This window comes from Dama dama, chromosome 16 (assembly GCF_033118175.1).
Source record: "Dama dama isolate Ldn47 chromosome 16, ASM3311817v1, whole genome shotgun sequence".
In the NCBI taxonomy this organism is placed as follows: domain Eukaryota; kingdom Metazoa; phylum Chordata; class Mammalia; order Artiodactyla; family Cervidae; genus Dama; species Dama dama.
In genome coordinates, this window is record NC_083696.1 from 6,876,614 (window position 1) to 6,901,393 (window position 24,780).

At 48.2% G+C, this 24,780-nt stretch overlaps 1 protein-coding gene across 3 annotated transcripts in view; it reads left to right on the forward strand.

Moving 5' to 3' along the window:
- Positions 1 to 24,780, forward strand: part of ASTN2 (astrotactin 2) — a 988,998-nt gene that overhangs the window by 921,309 nt on the left and 42,909 nt on the right. For all 3 annotated transcript variants that reach the window (XM_061163301.1, XM_061163302.1, XM_061163303.1), the window contains one exon: positions 10,425 to 10,566. In XM_061163301.1, coding sequence (XP_061019284.1) covers positions 10,425 to 10,566 — 142 coding nt within the window. The remainder of the gene's footprint in view (positions 1 to 10,424; positions 10,567 to 24,780) is intronic.

The window sequence follows — 24,780 nt, forward strand, 5'->3', positions numbered from 1 at the left end:
CGTGAGACTGAGCTCCCTAGGCCTGGGAGCAAACCACACTAAAGAGAAGTGGGGGGAAGTTGGCTCGCTCCCAGGAGGCTCTCCACCAATGGCTGTCAGAAATCGGGAGGTATGGGTTCCAGTCCCCCAACTTTTAGCCAAACAGTTGAGGGAGCATCCCTCCCTTCACTCCTCAAGGGTTCCTTTGGAAGCAAGCCCCTATCACTCACAACAACACACTTAGTGATATACCTCGGTATTGACTGTCCCTCTTCCTTGCCTCATCCTCCCTATTCCCCGTGCCTGTTTTCTCGGAGTCACCTCCCAAATTCACCTTCACTTAGGCTCTGCTCCCTGAGGAATGCAAGCCTTCTTTATGTTGTGCTCACAGCCATCAGCTTGCTTTACATGTGTGTGTGCGCTAAGTTACCTCACTCGTGTCCAACTCTTTGTGACCCCATGGACTGTAGCCCATCAGGCTCCCGTGTCTATGGGATTCTGCAGGCAAGAATACTGGGGTGGGTTGCCATGCCCTCCTCCAGGGAATCTTCCCAACTCAGGGATCAAACCTCCATCTCTTACATCTCCTGCACTGGCAGGGGGATTCTTTACCACTCGCACCACCTGGGAAGGCCAGTGCGGCTTACAGCACATCATAAATACACGCACTCCCTAGACAACGATTTATGGAGAACATGCTGTGTATAGACACCTTGCTAAGTGAACAGTCTCTTTATTGTGGGACTTATGTCGTGGGCAGTATAGTAATTCATCAGTATGTGAAGTGAAATAGGGGCTAGAGAGTAATTAAGTTAGATTGAGTAGCTGAAGAAGGCCTTTCTGAGGAAGTGACCTTCAAGCAGCCCCCATCTGAGTAAGAAGAGGGAGTGATGAAGCAAAGACATGGGGAAGAACTCTCAAGCCATGGAGACCATGGGTGCAAAGGCCCTGTGGTAGGAGCATGCTCTGCATTCTGGAGGAGGAGGCGGGGGAAGGATGCCAGCCTGGCTGGAGTGAGTGAGTGAGGAAGGGAGCACAGGCAGTGAGGTCAGGAGACAGGGCGAGAGGAAACAGGACCTTGGAAATACGCAGTGATTTGGTGAATAATAGAATCTTTGTCTGCTCTGCCCTAATGGTGTTTTATGATGGGAAAGGCTCAGGCTTTGGCGTCTTACAGCTCTGGATTTGAAGCCCAGCCTTGTTATTTTAGATGGAGTGTGACCTTGGGCAACTTGCTTAAGACTCATGAACACTCTTTTTTCCCTCATTTATAAAATGGCAATCATAAAGTCTACCTCATAGAATTTGTATCTGGTAGGACTCCTGGTTGCAAGTAACAGAAAACAAGTGGAAACTAGCTTTGGCAGAAAAGAGGAAATACTGAGTCAGGCGTTTGAAATATTCAAGGGTATATCTAACTGCAGACACAGCTGATCCAAGGCTTCAAATGATGTCATCAGGACTTGGTCTCTGTTCCAGGAGTTAGTCTGATAGATCAGGCCTGGTCACTTCTCACCTCTTGCTGTTCTCCAACATGGACTATCATGCCATTGATCACATGCCCATCTCTGGAGGGCAGGGGGTTCCACCTAAATCGTATAGACTAAAACCAGGGGAGAGCCGGCTCCCTGGTGGAAAACCAACGTGCTATACGTAGCAGGAGGCAGGTTTGAAAGCCAGTCAAGCCTATAGATGTCCACTTCAGGGCTGGCATGAGTAATCCTGGGTGGCCTTGGCTCACAGTGGCCTGAAGCAGGGTTTCGGTTCCCTGCCAGAGATTGAGGTTGGGCGGTGGCAGTGAGAGCACCGAGTCCTAGCCACTAGACGAGTGGTCAGTCACAAGACCCTGACCCTTCGGCTTTGCAGGAAAGAATTCTCACAAAGACAGAAAGTAGTGAAACAAGTAAAGTGTTTGTTAGCAGGGGAAAGAAGACAGTCTGTGTGGATAGACTCATGCCCTTGCGGTAGTTTAAACCATTTTCATGGGCATTTCTTCTGGGTTTTCCTTTGGCCAATCATTCTGATTTTCCTGGTTCTAAGCCTGTATTTGGTATATCTCAGGATCCTCCCAAGGATGTGTGAGCATCTCCCAGCCAAGGTGGATCCCAGCAGAGAGGCCTATGGGTAGCTTGGCATCACTCCCCTTTTAACCTCCAATGAGCTGTCTAGTCATGAAAGTCCCTGATTTCAAGAATGAGAAATATCTTGTCTCTTACCTTTTATCTGGGCAGGGCCCAGTCTCCTCTTTCAGTTGCCCTGCTATTGATATTTTGGAGTTTCTGTCCACAGGGAACAGACTCAAACTGCTTAGCGGGGGTGGGGTCCTGGGGTGTGCATGTCCCTCCTGCCTCAAGGAGGCACGTGTGTGTGCTCAGTCGTGTCTGCCTCTTTTGTGACCCCATAGACTGTAGCCCGCCAGAATCCTCTGTCCATGGGATTCTCCAGGCAAGAATACTGGAATGGGTTGCCATTTCTTTCTCCAGGAGATCTTCTTGACTCAGGGATTGAATCTGTGTCTCCTGCGTTGGCAGGTGGATTCTCTTCCCACCGCACCACCCAGGAAGCCTCATGAGGGTGATAGCACAACACCAGGCATATGGGGGCTCTCAGTAGATATTGGCTAGACCACCATCACCTTTTTCAGAGCCCTTATATTGGTAAAGAATCCACCTGCAATGCAGGAGACCCCGGTTTGATTCCTAGGCCAGGCAGAACCCCTGGAGAAGGGATAGGCTACCCACCCCAGTATTCTTGGGCTTCCATGGTGGCTCAGCTGGTAAAGAATCTGCCTGCAATGCAGGAGACCTGGGTTTGATCCTGGGTTGGGAAGATCCCCCTGGAGAATGGAATGGCAACCCACTCCAGTATTTTAGCCTGGAGAATTCCATGGACTGTATAGTCCATGGGGTTGCAAAAAGCTGGACATGACTGAGTGACTTTCACTTTCTCTCCTGTAACATGGAAGTCCTGTGCCCTCCTGAAAGAGATCACACAGGAGGCAGCCTGGCTTCCCAGAAGAAAGTTCTGATGACAAGTGATAGTGTTAAGGAGATGTGTCTGGATCCAGGCTTCAACCACTGAAGATTGGTTTCATACAATTCCATAAATGCCTACATGGCCAGCCCTGTGCTGGATACTGGAAGCACAGAGGTGAGCAAAACACAGCTCCCACCAGAAGCATCTTGCCATCTGTAGGCAAATATGTATTAGGAGAAAAACAGACTTTGGATGGGAAATGTCCCAGTTCTGGCCTTTTCTCTACTGTTCCCAGGTGGATCTTGTTAGGCAAGGCGTTCAACATTGTTTGAACCTGTTCCTTCATTTGTAAATGCACAATTAACCTAATTCATTAGGTCTTATTGAATATTAATCAGTTCAGTCACTCAGTCCTGTCCAACTCTTTGTGACTCCATGGACTGCAGCACGCCAGGCTTCCCTGTCCATCACCAACTCCCGGAGCTTGCTCAAACTCATGTCCATTGAGTTGGTGATGCCATCCAACCATCTCATCCTCTGTTGTCCCCTTCTCCTCCCGTCTTCAATCTCTCCCAGCATCAGGGTCTCTTCCAATGAGTCAGTTCTTCGCATCAGGTGTCCACAGTATTGACTATTAATCAAGTCAGGGTTGTTTTGAATGTTTAATCAAGACAATTACGTAAAGCTGTCTAGCACTGCTGATGTCATATGATAAGAGCTAAAGAAACATCATCTTCTCTTTCCTTGCCTCCTTGACTGCCTACCTTCTGTCCTTCTTGTTAAAATTACTTCATTTTGCAGGAAAAAAAAAAGGGAGGGTAGGTGATAGGGAATTAGGTATTATGTAATGTATCTGAAAGCAGCTGAGTCTGACCACTAAAGAGTTTGTCATCCAGCAAATTGATGAGATACGATGAGGATGAGGTAGCATGGGGGAGGGAGCTCTAACATTGGTAAACCATTCATGTAGCAGGTACACGGCATACATTATCTCATGTATTCCTTGCTGATTCTCTGATGATCCTCTACTTTCCAGATGAAGAAGTTGTCTTGGAGAGTTTAATCATCCATCCATAGATAATGTAGTTCATTAGTGACGGAGCCTGGCTTCAAAAGCAGGTCTCGTCTGCCTCCCACCCCAAACCCAATCTCTTTTTCTTAGCTCATACTGCCATGACAGCAAATGTGAAAAGCATCCCACAACCAGTTCTTCTGATTTAAAATAACTTTAGGATTTGGGAGAAACAAACCGGCTGCAGCTGAATGGTGTGAGGCCCTCGAAGATGCATTTTGTCACCGACAAGGTCTCAGAATGAACTTCTGCATTTGCCCACGTATAGGAAGGGTGGGGGAGGCGCAGAGCCCTGCTGCTCCCTGGGCACTGCAGTGAAGAGCATCTGCGGGTTAGAGAGAGGCCAGGCCCAGGGTGGCCTCTCAATCCCCTCGGCGTTTCCTGAAAAGAGCGCGGTGTTCCGAGCAGGGACCTTTCTCCCCACCTGGGCTAAATAACTCACTGCCCCGGCCCCTTCCATCTTGGAATTTCTTTGCTGCCTTTCTCCCAACCTGTTTTCAATTTGCTCTCATGGCCGGCTTTGACTGTGACCTCAACTCAATCAGAAGCGAGAGAGAGAGAGGAGAGAGGGAGGGAGGAGGAGGAGAGGGGGAACCAGGAGGAAGAGGACCAAGGCAGTGATGAAAGGGGAGGGAGAGCGCCGAGGCAGAGGGGGTGGGGCCTTCAGGAAACTCGCTCTGGGCTTTGCTGGGTTGGTTCTGAAGCTTCAGCACAATCGTGATTGACCTTCTCTGTGGATGGTAATGAGAGCAAGGCTCGAGGCTGAGTGGATCAAGAAATGTGCGGGGGTCTGGCCCGAGCCCACTCAGGTTACAGCCCCAGAAGGGCCATAATGGGGAACAGGCACATTCCTGTTCAGCGAGTCCCAACTCCCTATCTGTTTTCAAGGAAAGGAAAACAGAAAAAGAATGTTAGGGTAGTTTTGGACAGGCATGGGCCAGGTGGCAGTAGCAGCCTGGGTCTAGAAGGCTTCAGCCATGTGGCCGTGACATGCTAGGAAAGAGGTAGCCCGAGCAGTGTCCTGGTGGAAGGCGCACAGTGCTCGGAGGCCGGAGAGCTGGATTGGGGTTCTGGACTCTGCGTGAAGGTAGCTGCAAATCCTCGAATGGGGGTGTACTGATAACATTCCCGAGCCTCTGAATTTCTATCAGGGAGTGCGGCAGGGTTTTAAGATTCAAACGTTTTAAGCAATAAAACTTTTAAGCCAAGACTTTTAAAGAACAGTCTTGATTCCCAACCTAAATAGAACATGGGCCATTAGTCTATAAGATAGATCAAACTGGAGCTGATCTGGTTGCAGTCTGGGGTGGGTATCCAGGAGACCGATTCCAGCCCCCACCACATTCACTGTCTCTTCTTACTGCCTGGAGGTCTGGATGTTCTAATTCACGAACCACCGTGGGGCTACGTTACATACGTGAAATCTATGGAATGCCTTCTGTCTCCCCTGGGCTTTCTGTCGTCCTCGGAGATTTCAAGTGGGAGAAGACGGCAGGGTGGAGCTGTGTGCCGTGCCAAGGGCCCGGCACACAGTAAATGGCCAGTGCGTGTGGCTCGCATGCGTGTTGATTAAAGCTGGTCACAGCCTGAGGAGCGCAGGCCCCTTGAGCGGCTCTGGAAGCTCTTCAGTCCTCGGTGATTTTCTCTCATATGCTCACTGGCAGGAGTTGTCTCATAGGCTCTAGGAGTTGAGAGGTCAGGCTTGATCCAGGGCTACCTCCCACTTTGTGTATGGCCGTGGACACGGCCACTTTGTTTATGTGGGCTTCAGTTCTGTCATGTGGAAGAGGAGCAGGCTGGATAAAAATAATCCCTGACGGTCCTTATATCTCTCCTCTATTGTGATGACAACAACAATAACAACAAAAACAATGCTCACAGCTGATTTCTATTTTGAGCTGTCACCGTATGCCAGACATTGTGCTAATTGGTTTGTAAACAGCACACATATATAATATTTTATATGATATTTACAACAATGCTGTTAAATTAGATAGCATTATTCTACCCATTTAACATATGATAAAAATAGATGTGGAGAGTCAAGGAACCTGTCCAAAGCAAATTGTAAGTGGGGATGTACCAGGATTTAGCCCCAGGCAGTGTAAATGCGGAGCCCAACCTCTTAACCACGGCACTTTATTGCTGTTCATTCAACTATACCGCTGCCAGACATGGAATGTGTATACCGTGATACCACAAGGCATATGCTGAATTGCACAAATTCACCTTTGTACTCGGAGAAGCCCCCAGGCCTTTCTTACCACCCCCCACCCCCACTGGGAGAGGAAGGACAGTGAGGGGTCGCTTCGTTCACCTGTCTCCTTCTAGGTTGCATTTAAACCTTCTGGGATAGAGTGCCAAAGCAAGCAATCTTTCAGTTTACTTTATGGGTCTGTTCTTGTATTTAACAACCTTTCCTGTTGTCAGATTACAAGCTGTGGAAGGTCAGGGACCATTTCTTTTATTGTTTCGTTTCCCAAGCCTGTAGACCTAAGAGAGTGGCACGAATTCAATCGCAATTTGAAAGGAGTTGAGAAAGCTCCCTGTCTAACACTCTTGGTTTTTTGAACTTTCTCTAGGAGGCAGCATAGCATCAAAGAATGGCTTTGGAATTAGGAGGATGTGGGTTCAAATCTCAGCTCTGTCTCTTCCTAGATTTGTGAACTTCACTTCAGCTTTATCACAGAGATACTAACATTTAACTCCTTAAGACTGGATTTGTGAGAATTAAATGGGAAAAGCAAAAGTTGGTATGAAAATATCAGTTTCCTTCATAGTAGCTGTTTTTGTTTGGACGGTTATTATATGTATAGAGTTCCAAACAGAACTGAACACTGAGCATCATCATAATGTGTTTGACATGACTAGTTATCTACTCCACATTATCCAATTTCTTTACTTGAACCAAACCTATAAACTGAGCTGTGTGCTGAACTTACTGACCAATGGGGCTTTTATCCATGGTCTAAGGTATTCTGAAATGCATGGAAATATCTGGAAAACGATGTCCATTTGAAATTAAATGTCAACCATCTTTTGGCTTGAAGACAGTTAATACAGGCCACAGCATACTGAATTCCCTCACTGAGGGCCAACTCTTTCAATGGCTATCTGGAAGCAAATTGCAAAGCAGACAGACATGGATTCAAGCTCAAAAAAAACAAATGCAAGCAGCCAGCCTTGGAATCCTGAAAAACCAAGAGAAACAAAGCCCTCACTCCATCCAGTGAACAGTCTCTGTTTTTCCTCCTTTATTTTTCACCCCATATATTATTCTGCTTTGGTACCAAGTTGGAAGACGTCTTGGATTATGATTTTATTATGGAAAAAGCTTGATATAAGAGGCCTACAGAAAACATAAGGATGCCAAAATTGGTGAGAAAAAGCATTTCAATTACCTCCTTAATTTTTTGGGGGGAGAGGGGCAAAACCTCTGACTCTAAACAGACTTTCTTCCTGGACTCAGCCTTTCTTTCTAGATTCCAATCTCATAAAAGAGTCCTTGACCCCTTACTGCAGGAAGGCAAACTGAGACTTGAGAAGTTAAGGGACTTGTAATAATTGTTAGAACTCAAATTCTGTCCCAAGTCTGTCTGGCAATAGCAGCTGAACTTGTATGTCACTGACTTTAGCCTGATTCAGACGCTTGCTCTGGCGTGTATGTGTCAAGTCTGCTTTTTTCCCTTTGTAAAAAGCAGAAAACAAAAAACACCACACATCAGATGTGCATTGTTGGACCATAGGGACAAATATGTTTTAGAACTGTTGTCTGCTTGAATCCCAGGGTCATCTAGACAGTTCAGTCAGATGAATGTCACATGGTTCTCTTGTGAGTGAAGGTGAAACTCTTCTTTAGAAGACCAAAAGGAAGTGATCTGTAAATTCTGCCCACTCAGTTCCCTGGTAGAGAAGTGCCATGTCTTCCCAGACACATGGCCGGTGTGACTGTTTCATGATGATTCTACCATGTTGGATTGTCCTTAATCCCACATGGAGAGAAGACAGTTGAATAGACGTCCTCCTCTTGTTTATTGCTGAGAATCTAAGTGAGGAAAGAGTGCAAAGCCCTCCGTATCACACATGAAGAAGAGCAAGGAGTCAGCAGTTTGGAGGCCTCATCTCATTTCATATCACATAGTATATATAGTACCTCACTTGCCTCTAAAATCATCGTGTTTTAGAACTGGAAGACTTAGAGGCCATTTGGTGGTTTAGTGGTTTAGTTGCTAAGTCGTGTCCAACTCTTTCGACACCTTGGACTATAGCCTGCCAGACTCCTCTGTCCATACGATTCTCCAGGCAAGAATCCTGGAGTGGGTTGCCATTTCCTTCTCCAGGGGATCTTCCCAACCTAGGGATTGAACCTGGGTCTCCTGCATTGCAGGCAGATTCTTTACCAACTGAGCTATGAGGGAAGTCCCAGAGGCCATTTAGTCTGGCTCATTTACTTTAATTTCTAAGTAATTTCCATTGATTAATTTTTTTCTTGTTGCAAAAGCAATACATGTCCATTGTAGATAATTTTTAAAAGACAGATAAGCAAAACTATAAGAGAAATTACCCATTATCTCACTTTCCAAAGTCATATTATGCATTTGCTATATCTTATTCCTTTTTCTAGATAGAGCTACATGTAAAATTTCCACCAAAAATTAAATTATTCTGTAATAATGTAAACTGGTTTTTTTTTTTTTTTTTTTTTAAACTACTATGCTATGGAAGAGCATATGGCCACCTTATGTGAAAAGTTGACTCCTTGGAAAAGACCCTGATGCTGAGAGGGATTGGGGGCAGGAGGAGAAGGGGACAACGGAGGATGAGATGGCTGGATGGCATCACTGACTCGATGGACATGAGTTTGAGTGAACTCCAGGTGATGGACAGGGAGGCCTGGCCTGCTGTGATTCATGGGGTCGCAAAGAGTCAGACACGACTGAGCGACTGAACTGAACCAGGCTATGGATATCCTTTCAAATAACTTTGTTTTCCTCAATGTTATTTTTGATGACTATAAAATATTTCATTGCATCATTGACCTATAATTAATGGTACTATCTTGATATCATTAAATAGTTAGCTGTTTTTAAATTCTTGCTAGTGTAAGTAGTACCACAGTGTTTATCCTTATAACTTAGTCTTCGTGCACAGCTGTTTTTATTTTATGTTTTCAGAAATCCAAACAGTGACTGTAGTACCTTCAGTCTATAGAGGAGGAAACCTGAGTACAGAGGTGGGAATTCAGTTGTCCACAGTATACAGCAAATTCTTGACTAAGCCTAGATCCCAAGATTTCAGATGTTTAGTTATTCCTCCTAGTCTTCATCTCATTGTCTTTTATTTTTTAAAGAGCCGTATTTGCTCACTTGTTTTCATTGTGATTTTTATTGACTGTGCCGGGTCTCCACCGCTGCACGTGGGCTTTCTCCGGTCGTGGAGAGCAGGGTCTACTTTTTGTTGCAGCGTGTGGGCTTCTTCTTGTGGCGCGGTCTCCTGGTGTGGAGCATGGGCTCCAGGTGCATGGACTTTCGCAGCGGTGGCTCATGGGCTCCGTAACTGCTGCCCTTGGGCTCTGGGGCACAGGCTCAGTAGTTGTGGTGCGTGCGCTCATTTTCTCTAGAGCAGTGGGCTCTTCCCAGACTAGGGATCAAACCTGCGTCCCCTTCATCGGCAGGTAGAGTCTTTGCCACTGAGCCACCAGGAAAGCCCATCTCATCTTCGTGATTAACCCTATTTCTAGTAAACTTCAGCAGCCTCCTAAAATCCAATGGCTAGACCGACGTTTAGAAATCATGGGGTCCAAGGCACTTGCTCGTCTACGGTCCCTTCCTGTCTCATGAGCTTCATCACTAATCAATCATGGAACTCTTTCCCTGTGAGCTGTAACAGTCTCAGTCCACCTCAGTATAACATACCATGAAGCCAGTACTGATGTGTAGCAGTGACCATGTGACATGAGACCTGTTTGACATCCTTAGTCCAACACCTTCATCATGCGAGGAGGGAAACTGCAACTCCAAAGAAGCTTGCTGAAGAAGTGGAGAGGCAGTGAATGGCAGTGACCAGGCTGAAATAGTTACTTGAGACAGAGTGCACTGTCCTCCTGTTGCCTTGTCAAGCATTTTTATTGCACGGTAATATACCCCATTTGAGCTTTGCTACAATCTTATAAAGGTAGGTATTAGTAGCTCACGTCACACTTGAGAAAATGCAGACAGAAATTTAAGCAAAGAGTCATCAGGAGTAGACCCTGATCTGTGTCATTTTCGTTTCCTGTGCTTGTCCATTAATCCTCTTAATAATGGTATCCAGACGTTGGATGGGTTTGGACAACAGCAAGAATGTCTGCTCACCAAGGCCTGAGCTGGGGAGCTCATCTTTCTTTGTCTCCCTCCAGGAGAATTCCTGAGTTTTGCCGATGACTTACTCTCTGGCCTGGGTACATCTTGTGTAGCAGCTGGTCGAAGCCATGGAGAGGTCCCTGAAGTCAGTATCTACTCCGTCATCTTCAAGTGTCTGGAGCCCGACGGTCTCTACAAGTAAGACATCCTTTGTGTGTGGGGAGCATGAAGCAGACAGGGCAAGTTTAAGTAGTCTGGGAGGCACGGCGTGAGTAATCTGTCCAGGCCAGCCAAATGTTTTATAGACCAGTATGTGTGTGCACCTTGATATGCTAAGATTTAGAAATATCACCACAGTGAGTCACAGAATCATACACTGCTAGTGCTAAAGGGCCCGAGGAAGCCAGTCACTCAGAACCATTCCTCCTACTGAGGAAGAAACAGCAGGCCAGAGAGGGAACATGGCAAGTCTGCAAGGAGGGCAGAGAGAGGAGTCTCTGTGCAGTGTTCTTTTCTCGATTTCATATCTCCTCTGAAAGATGGTAGATTGGCATATCTAAAGTCTCTATACGTATGTAGGATATACATATACTTTTTCACTATTAGATCCATCCAGACCCTCAGTAATGGTACCATTATAACTGTTTCCTAGAGTATTGCACAGAGTCATTGCATCCCAGTGTCTGGAGATGCAAACGTTGAAGCATCTGAGACTCACCTGTCCATCTCAGAGGGGAAGGAGCTCATTGTCTTTGTTTCCCAACTCAGTGAGTGTCTCCTCATTAAGATGTGGCCACAGAGCTGTAACATAGAGTTCTAGAGACCTGCTCTCTTCACTCTGATTATGAAACTGTAAGCCACCTCCCTCTCTTATCTAAAAAGCTGCAATTGTTGACTAAGTAGGCATTGTTGACCAATTAATGACTCAGCTCACTCATTTTTTTAATTTAATTCATTGATTCATTTGCTTATCCATCCATCTATCCACTGTTTATCTCTCCATCTATCTCCCCCCTCTTCTTACCTTTATCCATTCATCCATCCATCCATCCATCCCATTCATCTATCTATTCATTCATTCTTATACTCCATCATTCCTTCACTTATTTATTCATCCTTTAATTCATTCACATTTTTATTTACTCACTTATACTCATTTACTTATTCAACAGACCTGTCTAAAGATTTCCTATGTCTTGGCACTGTGTTAGAAGGCAAGTATATAAATGTGCCTAAGACAAAATGTCTATCCTCTGATAACTTAAAACCTAACGGTAGTTTGGAAGACCACAGACCATGGATTCAAATCTGGGTTTGACATTTTCAGTTGTGTGGCCTTAAGTCACTTTGCCTCTATGAGCCTCAGTAAAGCAGAAATAATAAAACTCAGGTTGTAGCTTTGCATGAGAATTAAATAAGGAACACCTCAGCAGAGTGTCTAAGTGTGTGCTCAGTAAGCACTGTGTGTGTATGTGTTAGGCACTCAGTCATGTCTAACTCTGTGAACCCATAGACTACAGTCTGTCAGGCTCCTCTGTCCATGGGATTCTCCAGGCAAGAACATTGGAGTGGGCTGCCATTTCCTTCTCCAGGGGATCTTCCCGACTCGGGGATCGAACCCAGGTCTCCTGCATTGCAGGCAGATCATTCACCATCTGAGCTACCAGGGTAGCCCCTCTGCAATCTGTAAATGTCCACCATCTCCAAAGGGCTTCCCTGGTGGACTGAGTGACTACTCCTCATCTCCAAAACGTATCCCATCCCTGTTTTCTGTGGAAGAATGTGACTTTTTTGAAGACCACTGGACTCTTTTCAGCTCTTGACATATTCAGGCTCCTTGTAACACTCAATGTGTTCAGGCACCAGACTCAGCAATATCACCATGAGATGGAAATCAGGGCTTCCGACCTGGGCTCTGCCAGTGACTGTGTCATAGATGTTAGGGCCCAGGTTTTATTTTAGACAGAAAGGCAAGATCAGTCAGGGACAGCAAGAACTCTAGGAATGGAATCCCTAAAGTACAATAGGCTATAGACATCTTTCAGTGGGATGTGTGGGCAACTTTTATAGCAGCGGTAGTGTTTACCTCAGGCCTTTAGCAATGACTTGGTATTTAGGGCTTTGGAGCATGAGTCTACAGCCTCTTAATCAGTAAACTCTGACGCTGATCCCTTGAGCTTTAGGGTCACTGCATCTGTGAAATACAAGTGTGTGACGAGATTAAGAGCTTTATGATCCTCTTCAACTCTAAAGGCTATGATCATATGAAGAAAGCAGCATTTTGGAAAGTTTCTGCTGCCTGACTTCTGGGTCCTCCATCCCTTATTGAGGGCATAGACTGGAGGCAGACAAACCTCCACCCTGCACTTCCTTAGCTGTTTGGCAAAGGGGGAACTTCTCAACCTTCCAGCCTCTGTTTCCCCCAGTGTGTAAATCAGACTATATGGTGTCTGGTTCACTGGGAGCCCGGGAGGATTTGATGAGCTAATAACGCCCCCAAATTCTTCACTTTGTCACAAGCCCCCAGTAGGAGTGTGAGGACCGTTAGCTCTTGTCACTATTGCACTTGCTGCCCCTGCTGTAGGAGCAATGAATTTCAGCTACCTCCCACTCCATTCTCCAACTGCTGGGAGAGAAGATGTAGTAGAGAGGGACGGAGCCCCGGCAGGTGGTTCCTGTCTGCTGAGATGTGAGTAGTGACCCTGTCTCTGGGTGACATTGTGGGGACTCGGCATTACCCAGGCTGGAGTCCTGCGGGCCTGCTATGTCGGGTAAGGGAATGTTTTATGGAACCTCGAGAGCAATTAACCCTGAGAGCTGACACATACGCTGCCATCCTCCAGGAGTGATGAGTATCTTCGCTCGCCTCTTCCATCCCTCCTGACCAACATCCCACCCACCCCCCTCCACCTCCCTCCCACCTCTCAAAACAGGAGCATCCTTTCTTTTCCTGTCCTGAAAATGTGCTCGTCATGAGCCTGTCATCCCTAACGCTGAACACATCTTTATTTTCTCTCTGAAATCGATTTTATTAACCAGCCTGGGATGCGGGCCACTCTGACAAGGAGCCAGCGTGTTGTTTGGACCCGTCTCTCATCCCACTGGCGGCTCTCCTCCCCTGGTCTGACAGACTCAAGTCTCCAGTTTTAAAAGAGTTCCAGTGTCAGTTCTTGGGGTTTTGCATTTTCTGCTTGTTCTTTGCTTACCAAAATGAATTTTCTTCCTCTTGGGCCAAAAAGGCTACATGAGGCAGTGGAAAGAGTTCAGGCTTTGGAGATGAGCAGAGCTGGGTGTATACCCTGCTGCTGTCCGGTACCCATGGCCTGCCCTGGGGAAGGCCCGGGGTTACTGCTCTAGGCAACAATTCCTCCCTCTGGGAAAGGGGGCCGGGAATCTTCTGATCTCATAGACTTGTAGGGAAGAGCATGAAGAAACTCCACGAATGGAGTTTACCAGAATGCACAGCATGTGGGAGAGGTCTGCAGGAAATGTTAGTTTCTTTTTCTACTTCCTCTTTCATTCTCTTTGACCCAGTTGCTGGTTCTCAGTGTCTCTTTTTTTCCCCAGGATAATCTGGGAAGAGCTATGAGAAGAATGAGCATCTAGGGTCATTTGGAGAGAAGCAGGCTGAAAAGAGAGCATGAGTCCAGACTCCCGAGTTTTAATTAAGCATGGGTGGACATCAGACCCTCCATCCATGGCTGCCAGAAGGCATGATGGAAGGGTTTGGGTGCTTAGGCACAGAGGCATGGTCTCTCAGTCAGAAAGTCTGGGTTCACACCCCACTACCGCCATTTCTGTCTCTGGGACCTTGGGCGGGATGTTCACATCCTCTCCTTGTTTCACAAGTTCAGCGTCTTCAAAATGAAGATGCAGTAGACCCACCCCAGCTAGAGATTTCTCAATATGCATCCTTCTGCCATGGGGATTTTTTTCTCATTCCCTCTCTTCTCCTCCTGGGCTCTTGCTCTTCCAACTTTTCTTACCTTCTTACTTTTGTTGTACCCTACCATACCTCTCTGCCCCTCTGTACCTCTCTCCTGGCTTTTTGTTCTGTCTCTTGTGTGAATATTTTCCACATAGCTTACTGTCTTTGTCTGCCATCCTCCAATCATTCCTTCTTTGCCTTTCTGTGTGTCAGTCTCTTAATTTGTGTTTCCGTGTGTGTGTCAGGTTTCCCAAGTGGGGCTAGTGGTAAAGAACCTGCCTGCCAGTGCAGGAGACATAAGAGACGTGGGTTCGACCCCTGAATCGGAAGATCCCTGGAGGAGGGCATGGCAACCCACTCCAGTATCCTTGCCTGGAGAATCCCATGGACAGAGGAGCCTGGTGGGCTGCAGTCCATTGGGTCACAAAGAGTCAGACACAACTGAAGTGACTTAGCAGGCACTCACGCACACATGTATCTCAGTTGCTCGATCCTGTTGCTTGAGTTTTGGTTTGTCCTCTCTCTCTCTCTCTCTCTCTCTCGCCCATTTATCCCCACTCCCTCTCTCCACCCTTCACAGCCTCTCCATCCATGTCACTTTACACAGCCCCACAGAGTTGGGACCAATTGTAGGAGTCAAAGTCAAGTCTGATTCTTTTTTTTGTCCTAAGCTCACCCTGATATAACAAAACAGGGGCATCGGCACTTAGGCCTGTTAAAATTGAATTTCCTTGTTTGTTTCATTTGTTTTACTTCTGAATGAAAACCAACAAAGAGCAGCGGAGGGAGCGGGTCCCCAGCAGTACTGACTGTGACCAGCTCCTGTGCCTTTGGGCTGTCGGAGTCCGAGGGTGACCCTGAGCGGGGATCGCCGCTCACGGTGGAAGGGTCAGACCAGGCTGCATCCATCGCTTCTGCCCTCGCCTGGCCGGAGGCCTAGACACCCTTTTTGTTGCCGCCCCCCCAATTTCCTATTATCCGAGGTAATTAGCCTCTGTCTTGTTTTGGCCTCCTTGCCTCTCTCTGAGCATGGACGACTGCCAAAGGGTCCTGAGCAAACACACAGCAGCCGCCAGGCCTAATTCCTGGGGTGGGGGCTCATCTCCACACATTCGGAGGCTCACCACGGGCCTGCCCTCCCCTCCTGGGCCTCAGCTCTGTGAGAGGAATGCCAGGGGAGCCGGGGTCCTGCAACCCCGTGCCCATGCCCACGGGGACCAGAGGCTCAGGGCAAGGGAAGAGCCGGAGGTCAGGAGTCAGACTGGGAGCAGTTCCCACACTTGCTCCCGGCAAGACCTGGGAGTTCTCCCAAGTTCCTCCCCCGCCTCTGGCCTTGATGTTCTCATCTGTGAAATGGAAAAGTTAAACTCAGTGGGCTCTATGACTCACACACTGAGGCAGCGATGGGGACTCTGGACCAACAGCCCAATTCTCAGAGGCCCCAGGGCCTCCTGGATAACAGGAGTGAGGCAATGATAAGCATGTACTGGACACTCACTCAGTGTCAGGAACCAGGCCACGGATGTTCCATGTGCTATCTCATTCCATCCTCACCATAACCCTATAGATCTGACATCATATTCATCATATTTCATATCACAGGTGGGGAAACTGGGGTTTAAAGGACGAAACATTTTGTCCAGAGTCACATGAGAAGAGAGAGAGCTGAGAGCCATCCCCAAGCTGACCACACCCTCACCCTCACCTGCTCTTCTTGACCTTGTCCTTGTCCACTCACACACGTGGAATTCTCAGAACTACCTGGTAGGGATAGTGGAGGAGGACCTTCTAACCCCAAGCAAACATTTGCAATGGAAAGAACACTGGAGACAAGAATACCCCACTTTTCAGGAAAGGTACTTCACAGCTCATCTTTCTCATCTGGAAAATGGAGCTAATTAATCCATCCATGAAATGGAGATAATTGCACCTTCCCAAGTTGTTGCAAAGAGCAAACTGGATAGTATACGAGAAAGTGCTTTGACTTTGTCCTAAGACATGTGAACATAAGAATTTACCATGATCACCTTGTCAAAACAACAGCAAAGGGAAGGGCAATAAATGTTTTGAAGGTACATCCGTCTCCACACCCTGCCACATATACATATTTTTAGTTCAAGTCTTTGAACTCAGACAGAGGTAAATTTGTACCTTGGTTCCAGTACCTACAGGCTTCCCGTGTGGCTCAGCTAGTAAAGAATCTGCCTGAAATGCAGGAGACCTGGTTCGATCCCTGGGTTGGGAAAATCCCCTGGAGAAGGGAAAGGCTACCCACTCCAATATTCTGGCCTGGAGAATTCCATGGACTGTATAGTCCATGGGGTCACAAAGAGTCAGACACGACTGAGTGACTTTTACTTCACTTCTAGTACCTACACCTTGTGGCCCTGGGCAAATTTCTTAACATATCTGAGTTTCAGTTTTGTCATCTGAATGGATGATGGAATCCATTTTACAATGGACTCATCTTGCTAATAGGAACTATTTCCTAGGATCACTAGGATTCAATGAACCAAAACATGTAAAGAGCACAAGATAGTGTCCAGCTCACGGCCAGTACTTCATAACTAATGAGAGGATGACCACTGTTTCTACTCTTTGTTATTACACGAATCTGCCTAAGCAGTCATGCCTGGGATCACTATGTTGACCACTGTGTTCACAAAATTTCAGTAGGAGAGTGAGTCAATCCTTCATCTGACCTTGATTCCTTTGCTCATCACTCTGCAGACATTGCTAGAATGTGTCTTCCCTAAGGTCTTTGCTTCTACTGTTCTTTCCCCAGGATGGCCTTCCCCTGGCTCTTCCCATGACCCCTGGCTCTGCTCCTTCAGGTCTATGATCAAATGTCATCTTCTTAGAGAGGGCTTCTTTGACCACATTATCTGCAATAGGTCATGCCCACCATACACACAGACATACAAAGCCATACCACTTAATAGAGCAGCAGTTGTTTAGCATCTAATTTACTTATCTCTTGGGTTTCCCTGGTGGCTCAGATGGTAAAGAATCTGCCTGCAATTCAAGGGACCTGGTTTCCATCCCTGGGTTGGGAAGATCCCCTGGAGAAGGGAATGGCAACCCATTCCAGTATTCTTACCTGGGAAATTTCATGCACAGAGGAGCCTGGTGGGCTACAGTCCATGGAGTCACAAAGAGTCGGACACGACTGAGGGACTGACTCTTTCACTTTCACTTTCCTGTTATCTGCCTTTTCGCACTAGACCATCCACTGTGTAGGGTACGGTCTGTGTCTGCCTTCGTCATCCTATATATCTGGTGCCTAGAACAGTGTCTGATGCCAGTAAAGAATCCAATACATAGTTGGATGATTTTGGAAAAATGTTGAAGTCAGTGCAGAAATCTGGAGACGCTGACTTCTCATCTTCACTTCCTTTCTCACCAGACATTCAGAAGACATCCACCGTGTGTCAGGCTGTGATCTGGTACCATATCTCTATGTCTATCTCAAGGTTTCTATGTCTTCTTCTTGTTATTGTTGTTCAGTTGCTAAGTCATGTCTGACTCTTTGTGACCCCATGGGCTGCAGCACACCAGGCTTCCCTGTTCTTCACCATCTCCTGCAGTTTGCCTAAACTCAGGTCCATTGAGTCAGTGATGCCATCTGATCATCTCCTCCTCTGTTGCCCCCTTCTCCTCCTGCCTTCAGTCTTTCCCAGCATCAAGGTCTCTTCCAGTGAGTCAACTCTTCACATTAGGTGGCCAAACTATTGGGGTTACATCATCAGTCTTTCCAATGACTATTCAGGGTTGATTTCATTTAGGATTGACTGATTTGATTTCCCTGCTGTCCAAGGGACTCTCAAGAGCCTTCTCTAGCACCACAGTTTGAAAGCATCAATTCTTCAGCACTCAGCCTTCTTTATGGTACAACTCTCACATCCATACATGACTACTGGAAAAAAAAAAAAAACATCTTAAATCTTATCTAACTTAATCCTCAGAACAACTCTCTAAGGCAGTGACTGTTACTCTTATGCAACAGATTAGGCAATTAGGGCAGGGAGAGGTTAGATAAGTTGACCAGAGCCTCAAGGCTAGTAAATGAGAAGATAAGATTTGAATTCAGCCAATTTATTTCCAGAGGTTCAATTTGAAATTACTGCACTAGATCCTATCTCCCTGAGTTTGCATAATCAATCCCAAGTCCATTGAGTCCGGGATACCATTCAACCATCTTATCCTCTGTCGTCCCCTTCTCCTTCTGCCTTCAGTCTTTCCCAGCATCAGGGTCTTTTCTGAGTCAGCTCTTTGCATCAGGGGACCAAAGTATTAGGATCTTTTATATAGAGCTGCCTACTCAGATGAGTTGGAAACACTATGGGAAACAGATTTTGAGTCCTGCCACCAGAAGCTACATGGCTCCCCCTGAACCCCAGACTTCAGTCCTGGTGATGCCACACCAACAGTTGAGCCTCAAGTCTGTGAAGATCCCTGCTCCTCCTGGGGACGCAGTCCCAATGCCAGTTTTGAGGTGCTCAGGTCCTCCAGCTCACATGGGCTGAGTTGTTTCCCAGCACCCCCAGAAGGCCATGTGTTTCCACAAACAAGTCCAGGCTCCCTGTCCCAAAATACTGTTCCAAAAGCCCAGGGGCTCAAAGCCTTGGATGGAGCATTGTTGGGTTCCCCGTCACCTCCAGGACACCCCCCACCCCTTGCCTGGGCACAGCCTGGGCAGCGCCTCTAAGAGGCATCCAGAGCCACTGCCACGGATACTATAATTACATATTAGATGGAATCCCAAAGTTTCTTTTTATTTACATTCCTACGCTGCCCTCTTCATTTCCTCTCTTTGTGCCAAGAATCAGCACAGAATTTACTGGAAATTGCATGAAAGTCATCAGGAGCCCTTCAGGTCTGGCTTTCATAAGTGCTTGCCCAGAGGATGGGAAGCAGGGGCCTGCAGGTCATCCTGCCTCTGGCCCTAGGACGCTCCAAGGCCTTGGATGACACGGCATTTCCCCCTCGGAGGCCTATGTTTCTCCATTTGCGGGAGAGGGGTGGAGTGGCAGCACCCCAAAGAATGTTTGATGAATTCAGATGAGTTCGGAGGCTGGGTGATAACAGAGCCCAGAATGTGGACTCCAGCCCCCGGTGATCAGAGACAGAAGGGTCGGAGTCCGGGTTGAAGAGCTTCATCCCGCTCAAGGCTCTGTGCGTCTTCCCTCTTCCAGCTTCATGCTCCCATCTGGGCATGGCTGGGCCAGCTTCTCCGGGGACTCTCAGCTCCTAGGGGAAGGAGATGTACACAGAGGAAACCCCCATGCTGACCAGGGCCGGGGTGGCCGCCTCTGAGAGCCGAGGCCGAGGCCCAAGGTTGATCCAGGACACAGCAGGGACAGAGCCAGGACGACCTGATGGTTCCTGCCGCACTCTTTCCTGGCTTTTTCTTCCCACTGTGAAACTTTCTCAGTCTCTCTTTTTCTTCTCTTCAACCCTCTCTTCCTCCCCTACCTCCTTCCTTCTTCTCTTCCTCCCTCCTTTATTTCCTGCATCTTTTCCTTTCTCCCTCTTTCCTCTCTCTCAGTCCCCTCCTGCTCTTCCATCATCCCCCCTCCACACACACATTTTGTCCCTTTCTTCCTGTTTCTGTCTGACTCTCATTTCTCTCTCTTTCCTCCCATCCCCATCCTTGCTCTCCTCTCTCCTCTCCCTGGGCAGGGTTAATTTTACCCTGGTCCCTGCTGGAAATGTCCTTTGGTTTTAGGTGGGTCCTTGGGCTTTCCTGGTGGCTCAGACGGTAAAGCGTCTGCCTGCAATGCGGGAGACCAGGGTTCGACCCCTGGGTCAGGAAGATCCCCTGGAGAAGGAAATGGCAACCCACTCTAGGACTCTTGCCCTAGAGAATTCCATGGATGGAGGAGGCTGGTGGGCTACAGTCTGTGGGGTAGCAAAGAGTTGGACACGACTGAGTGACTTCACTTTTTTTTAGTCATCTGTCTTGCTTGCCCCCCACTCCCAGTCTCTCTTCTTCCATATCTTTATGTGTTTCCTCCCTACCTTCACCTCTAGCCCTTCCCACCCCAGCCTAAGAACAAGGGTCCAGGCCTATTATATGAGACGGGGTGGATAGTCAATTGAGTGTGGCCAAAGGAGCTGGAGGTCGGCAGGGTCCAGGTGCCTCTGATGTCCCTAAACCCAGATGGAATGTGACCTTGCTCTGGCTGCGGTGCCCTGTCCTAGAGGTCAGGGGGTGGGCTGAGTGGGGTGCTCCATTCAGGGGGCTAGCTGCCTAGCTGCTCGAGACTCAGTTCCATCCAGCATCAGGTCACACGAACCTCTCCAAAGTGCTCGGTCGGGGCCCCAGCGAGGGAAAGAGCTGTCCTCGGGCCAGAAGCAAATACAGCCGGGAGGCCCAAGCCAAGAGAGACTCGTGGAGGAAAAATAACGCTGTTTTTCAGCCGACAGACAGCGAGGCTCCTAAGACCTGCTGGACTCTCAGGCAGGCTGTTCTTTCCTCAAACTGCGTCAGAATTTCATCCAGGAACGGGAGGCCGGCCAGGCTTCCAGAGGGACAGGGCACAGACGGCTCGTGCGACCCCGCGGAGGCTGCGGAGGCTGGGAGCTGAGGCCCGGCCGGGCAGCGGGGCCTTGAATGCCGGGCGCAGGAGCCGGACTCGGTCCTGTGGGCCGTGAGGAGCCAGGAAGGGCTGCTGAGGAAGGCCAGGATGTACTTAAACCTGGGTTTTCAGGGCCAGCTCTGAGCACGGCTTGGAGGGCAGGCTGGCTCGAGTGGAGAGACCCGGAGGCCATGGCGGGCAGTAAAGGCAGGGTCCTCCACAGCGGGGGCCGGCGAGCGGGGCCCTGAGAAGGGCGCGCGCGGGGCCCAAGTGGAGCAGCGCGGGCTCAGCTCACTTCCGGAAACACCCGGAAGCAGCTTTTCCGCTTCTGCATATCTGAGCCCAGCTGTGCAGAATGCTCAAGGAAGGGACGTATGTGTCAGGTAGCCACGACATGCCTTTTCTAAAAAACAAAAAAAGAAAGAAAAAAAAAATTGTTGGTGTATAAGGGCTTTACAATGCGTTCATGCCTGCTCCACAGTGAAGTGAATCCGTTATATGTATTATATACCCCCTCCCTCTTGGACCTGCTGTCCCACCCACATCGCTGGGTCATCACAGAGCACGGAGCTGAGCTCACTGCGCTACGCATCGGCTTCCCGCTAGCTATCGATTTTACACACGGCAGTGTCTTTATTTCAAACCCAGCCTCTGCATTCATCCCACCCTCTCCTGCGCCTCACACATCTGCTCTCTACGACTGTATCTCTATTCCTGCCCTGAAACTAGGTTCATCCGTACCATTTTTCTAGACTCCACCTGCATGCATTAATATACTAACGTTGTTAGTTGGCAGTTGTTTTTCTGTTCCAGTGTGCCTGATACTAAGCTAGTCACTTGGGATTTAGAGCTAACCAAGCCAAATAAGGCCTCTGCCCTCGTAGGGCTCACAGTTGTGGTGGCGAAGCTGAGGAGACAGAATGACCCTTCACATCAGGCTCCGATGGGAAGGCCGGGGGCTGTGGATACACTGAGGAAGGGTCGCATCCCAGAGAGGTTGGCTGTAGTGCTATTTTACAGATCTCCTATGAAGTTTTCTTGCAGAAACAAGAGGAGGGGTTGCACTGGGTTGAACAGAGTCCCCCCAGAACTCATGACTACCTGAAACCTCAGAGTATGACCTTACTTGGAAATAGAGTCTTTGAAAATATAATGAATTAAGAGATTCCCTCATGGCATCCAGTCCCATCACTTCATGACAAATAGATGGGAAACAATGGAAAGAGTGAGAGACTTTATTTTTTGGGGGGCTCCAAAATCACTGCAGATGGTGACTGCAACCATGAAATTAAAAGACGTTTGCCCCTTGGAAGAAAAGCTATGACCAACCTAGACAGCATAGTAAAAAGCAGAGATGTTACTTTGCCAACAAAGGTCTGTCTAGTCAAAGCTATGGTTTTTCCAGTAGTCATGTATGGATGTGTGAGTTGGACTATAAAGAAAGCTGAGCACCAAAGAACTGATGCTTTTGAACTGTGGTGTTGGAGAAGACTCTTGAGAGTCCCTTAGACAGCAAGGAGATCCAACCAGTCCGTCCTAAAGGAAATCAGTCCTGAATATTCATTGGGAGGACTGATGTTGAAGCTGAAACTCCAATACTTTGGCCACCTAATGTGAAGAACTGACTTATTTGAAAAGACCCTGATGCTGGGAAAGAGTGAAGGTGGGAGGAGAAGGGGATGACAGAGGATGAGATGGTTGGATGGCATCTTTGAATTAATGGACATGAGTTTGAGTAAACTTGGTGATGGACAGGGAAGTCTGGCGTGCTGCAGTCCATGGGGTCGCAAAGAGTTGGACACGACTGAGCGACTGAACTGAATTGAACCACAAGCTGAGGAACACCTTGGGCTCTCAGGGGCTGACAGAGAAAAGGAACTGTTCTTCCCAGGAGCCCTCGGGGTGGGAGGCGGGGAGCTCGGTCCTACCTTCATCTTGATCTCAGGCTCCTGGCCTCCAGAGCTGTAAGATCATATGTGTCTGTTGTTTTAAGCCCCCGTGTCTGTGGTAACTCATTATGGCAGCTGCAGGGAACTGACACAGGAGTTTCAGGCAGAGGACGGATTAGGAGAAGCCTGGAAAATGAGAGAGAGTGTGATGAGGCAGAGAGTGTAGCTGGAGTGAGGAGGGCAAGGGCTGGAGGTCAGAGAGCTGGGGCTACGAGCGGGCGAGGGCCTCGTCAGCCACGTAGGGGCCCCTAGAGGAGCGGAGTGTGGAATGAGGCAGTGGGGATGACCTGAAGGAGCCTCATGGCTCCAAGCATGCCTTCCCGACTTGCAAGGGGAAGACCAAGCATCTGGACAGTGTCCAGAGGAGAAAAAGGAGGTCACCAAGGGCCCTAGAAGTGAGGTCCCTGGTGAACATTTCAGGGGCCTGGACTCTTCTTTCAAGTTAAGAGAAGACAAAGGAGGATGGCCCACTGTCTTCAACCCTCTGTAGAGCCACATGGACATCAGAGGGCACCGATGTGTCCACTCTGACCCCTGGGGGGCATGATGGGGTGATGTGTGGGAGGCAGATTTCAGGTTCCTGTCAGAACTCAGTGGCTGATAATCTCAGAGGATGCTGTGGTCTGTGCCTGGGGAGCAGAGAACTGAGTCTGTCTGGACTGGGCTTTATAAGGATGAACTGGCAAGTGACCTTAATGGGTCAATGTGACCATGTGCTTCATAACAGGGAGTGGTGGGGACTGCAGTAAACTGGAGATGGGGCAAAGGTCACTCACCTCCAGCTCATCACTGCTATGTGAGAATGTAGATTCGGTATTGAATAACCCTCCAAGCCATAAAGCTAGGCTTAAATGCAATCTATTAATTAGTACTTGCTGGAAGCCAATTCAAAACTGGTCATGTAAACCAACTGTGTAGGTCACAGTGAGCCTGCAATTTATTGATTTAGACTCTGTTATCTAAATCAACTCTCTCAGTATGTAGATAAGGGAGCTGATGCCCAAAGAGACCCGCAGGCTTCGCAGTAAGGGCAGAACTAGGATTAGCACACAGCGTTCCTGATGCTCCATCTACAGCTCTTACCAGCAGCCCTTGACTCCCTGCCTTTTATCTTGGGGGTGTTTGGTTGAGGGACAGCTCAGCAAGGGGAGAACTGCCCAGGATGGGGTCATAAGTCACATACAGCCCAGCTAGGCTGCCCTCTCAACCTTGGAGAAAGAGCTTCCTCTTTCTGAACTTCAGGGTCTTCCTCATCACAGTGAGGAGACTGGATGGTGAAGTCCCTTCCTTCTCTGACTTTCTAGGACTCCAGGAACCCCTGAAATAGGAACAGACCCATACTCAAAGCCAGGTCTCTCCCTGCTCCCATTACTTTGGCTGTGGGTCCAACACCACAGTCTGAGGGGCTACCCGCACCCACTCCCCCACCACCTCCAAACTCCCACCTCCATCTGTGAAGGAGGCTGCTGTTAGGAACAGTCTTGAGGTCATCCCTGGAAAGGTGTTAACTGACTGCAGGAGATCACCATGAATGATGTGTAGAAACTCAGAGGCCAGACAGAATCCAGATTTTTCCCTCTGTTCTGTTCTCCCTGCCCCCAAGGACAGACTCCCCCAGGTATCAACAACCCCCTTCTGGTTTCACATTTGAATCACAGCACAGCAGAGCTTGAGGACTCAGACCTCATGGGCCTAAACCTCTCTTAGGAGAAACTGCAGCTCAGGGAGGGTAGGGGCCTGGTCACTCAGAGAACAGGTGTCAGAACTGGGCTGGACCATGCTCTTGACTCCACGGTGGACCACCTGCTGCTTTCTTGTCCTACATCTGAGCATCCATGTGCCCTCAATCATCTTGAGCTTCTGAGAGGCTAAGAAACTAGGATTTTAAGTTAGACTGTCCTAGTGTCAATTCAAATCTTTCTGACTGTACAAGATACTTATTTTCCTGGACCTT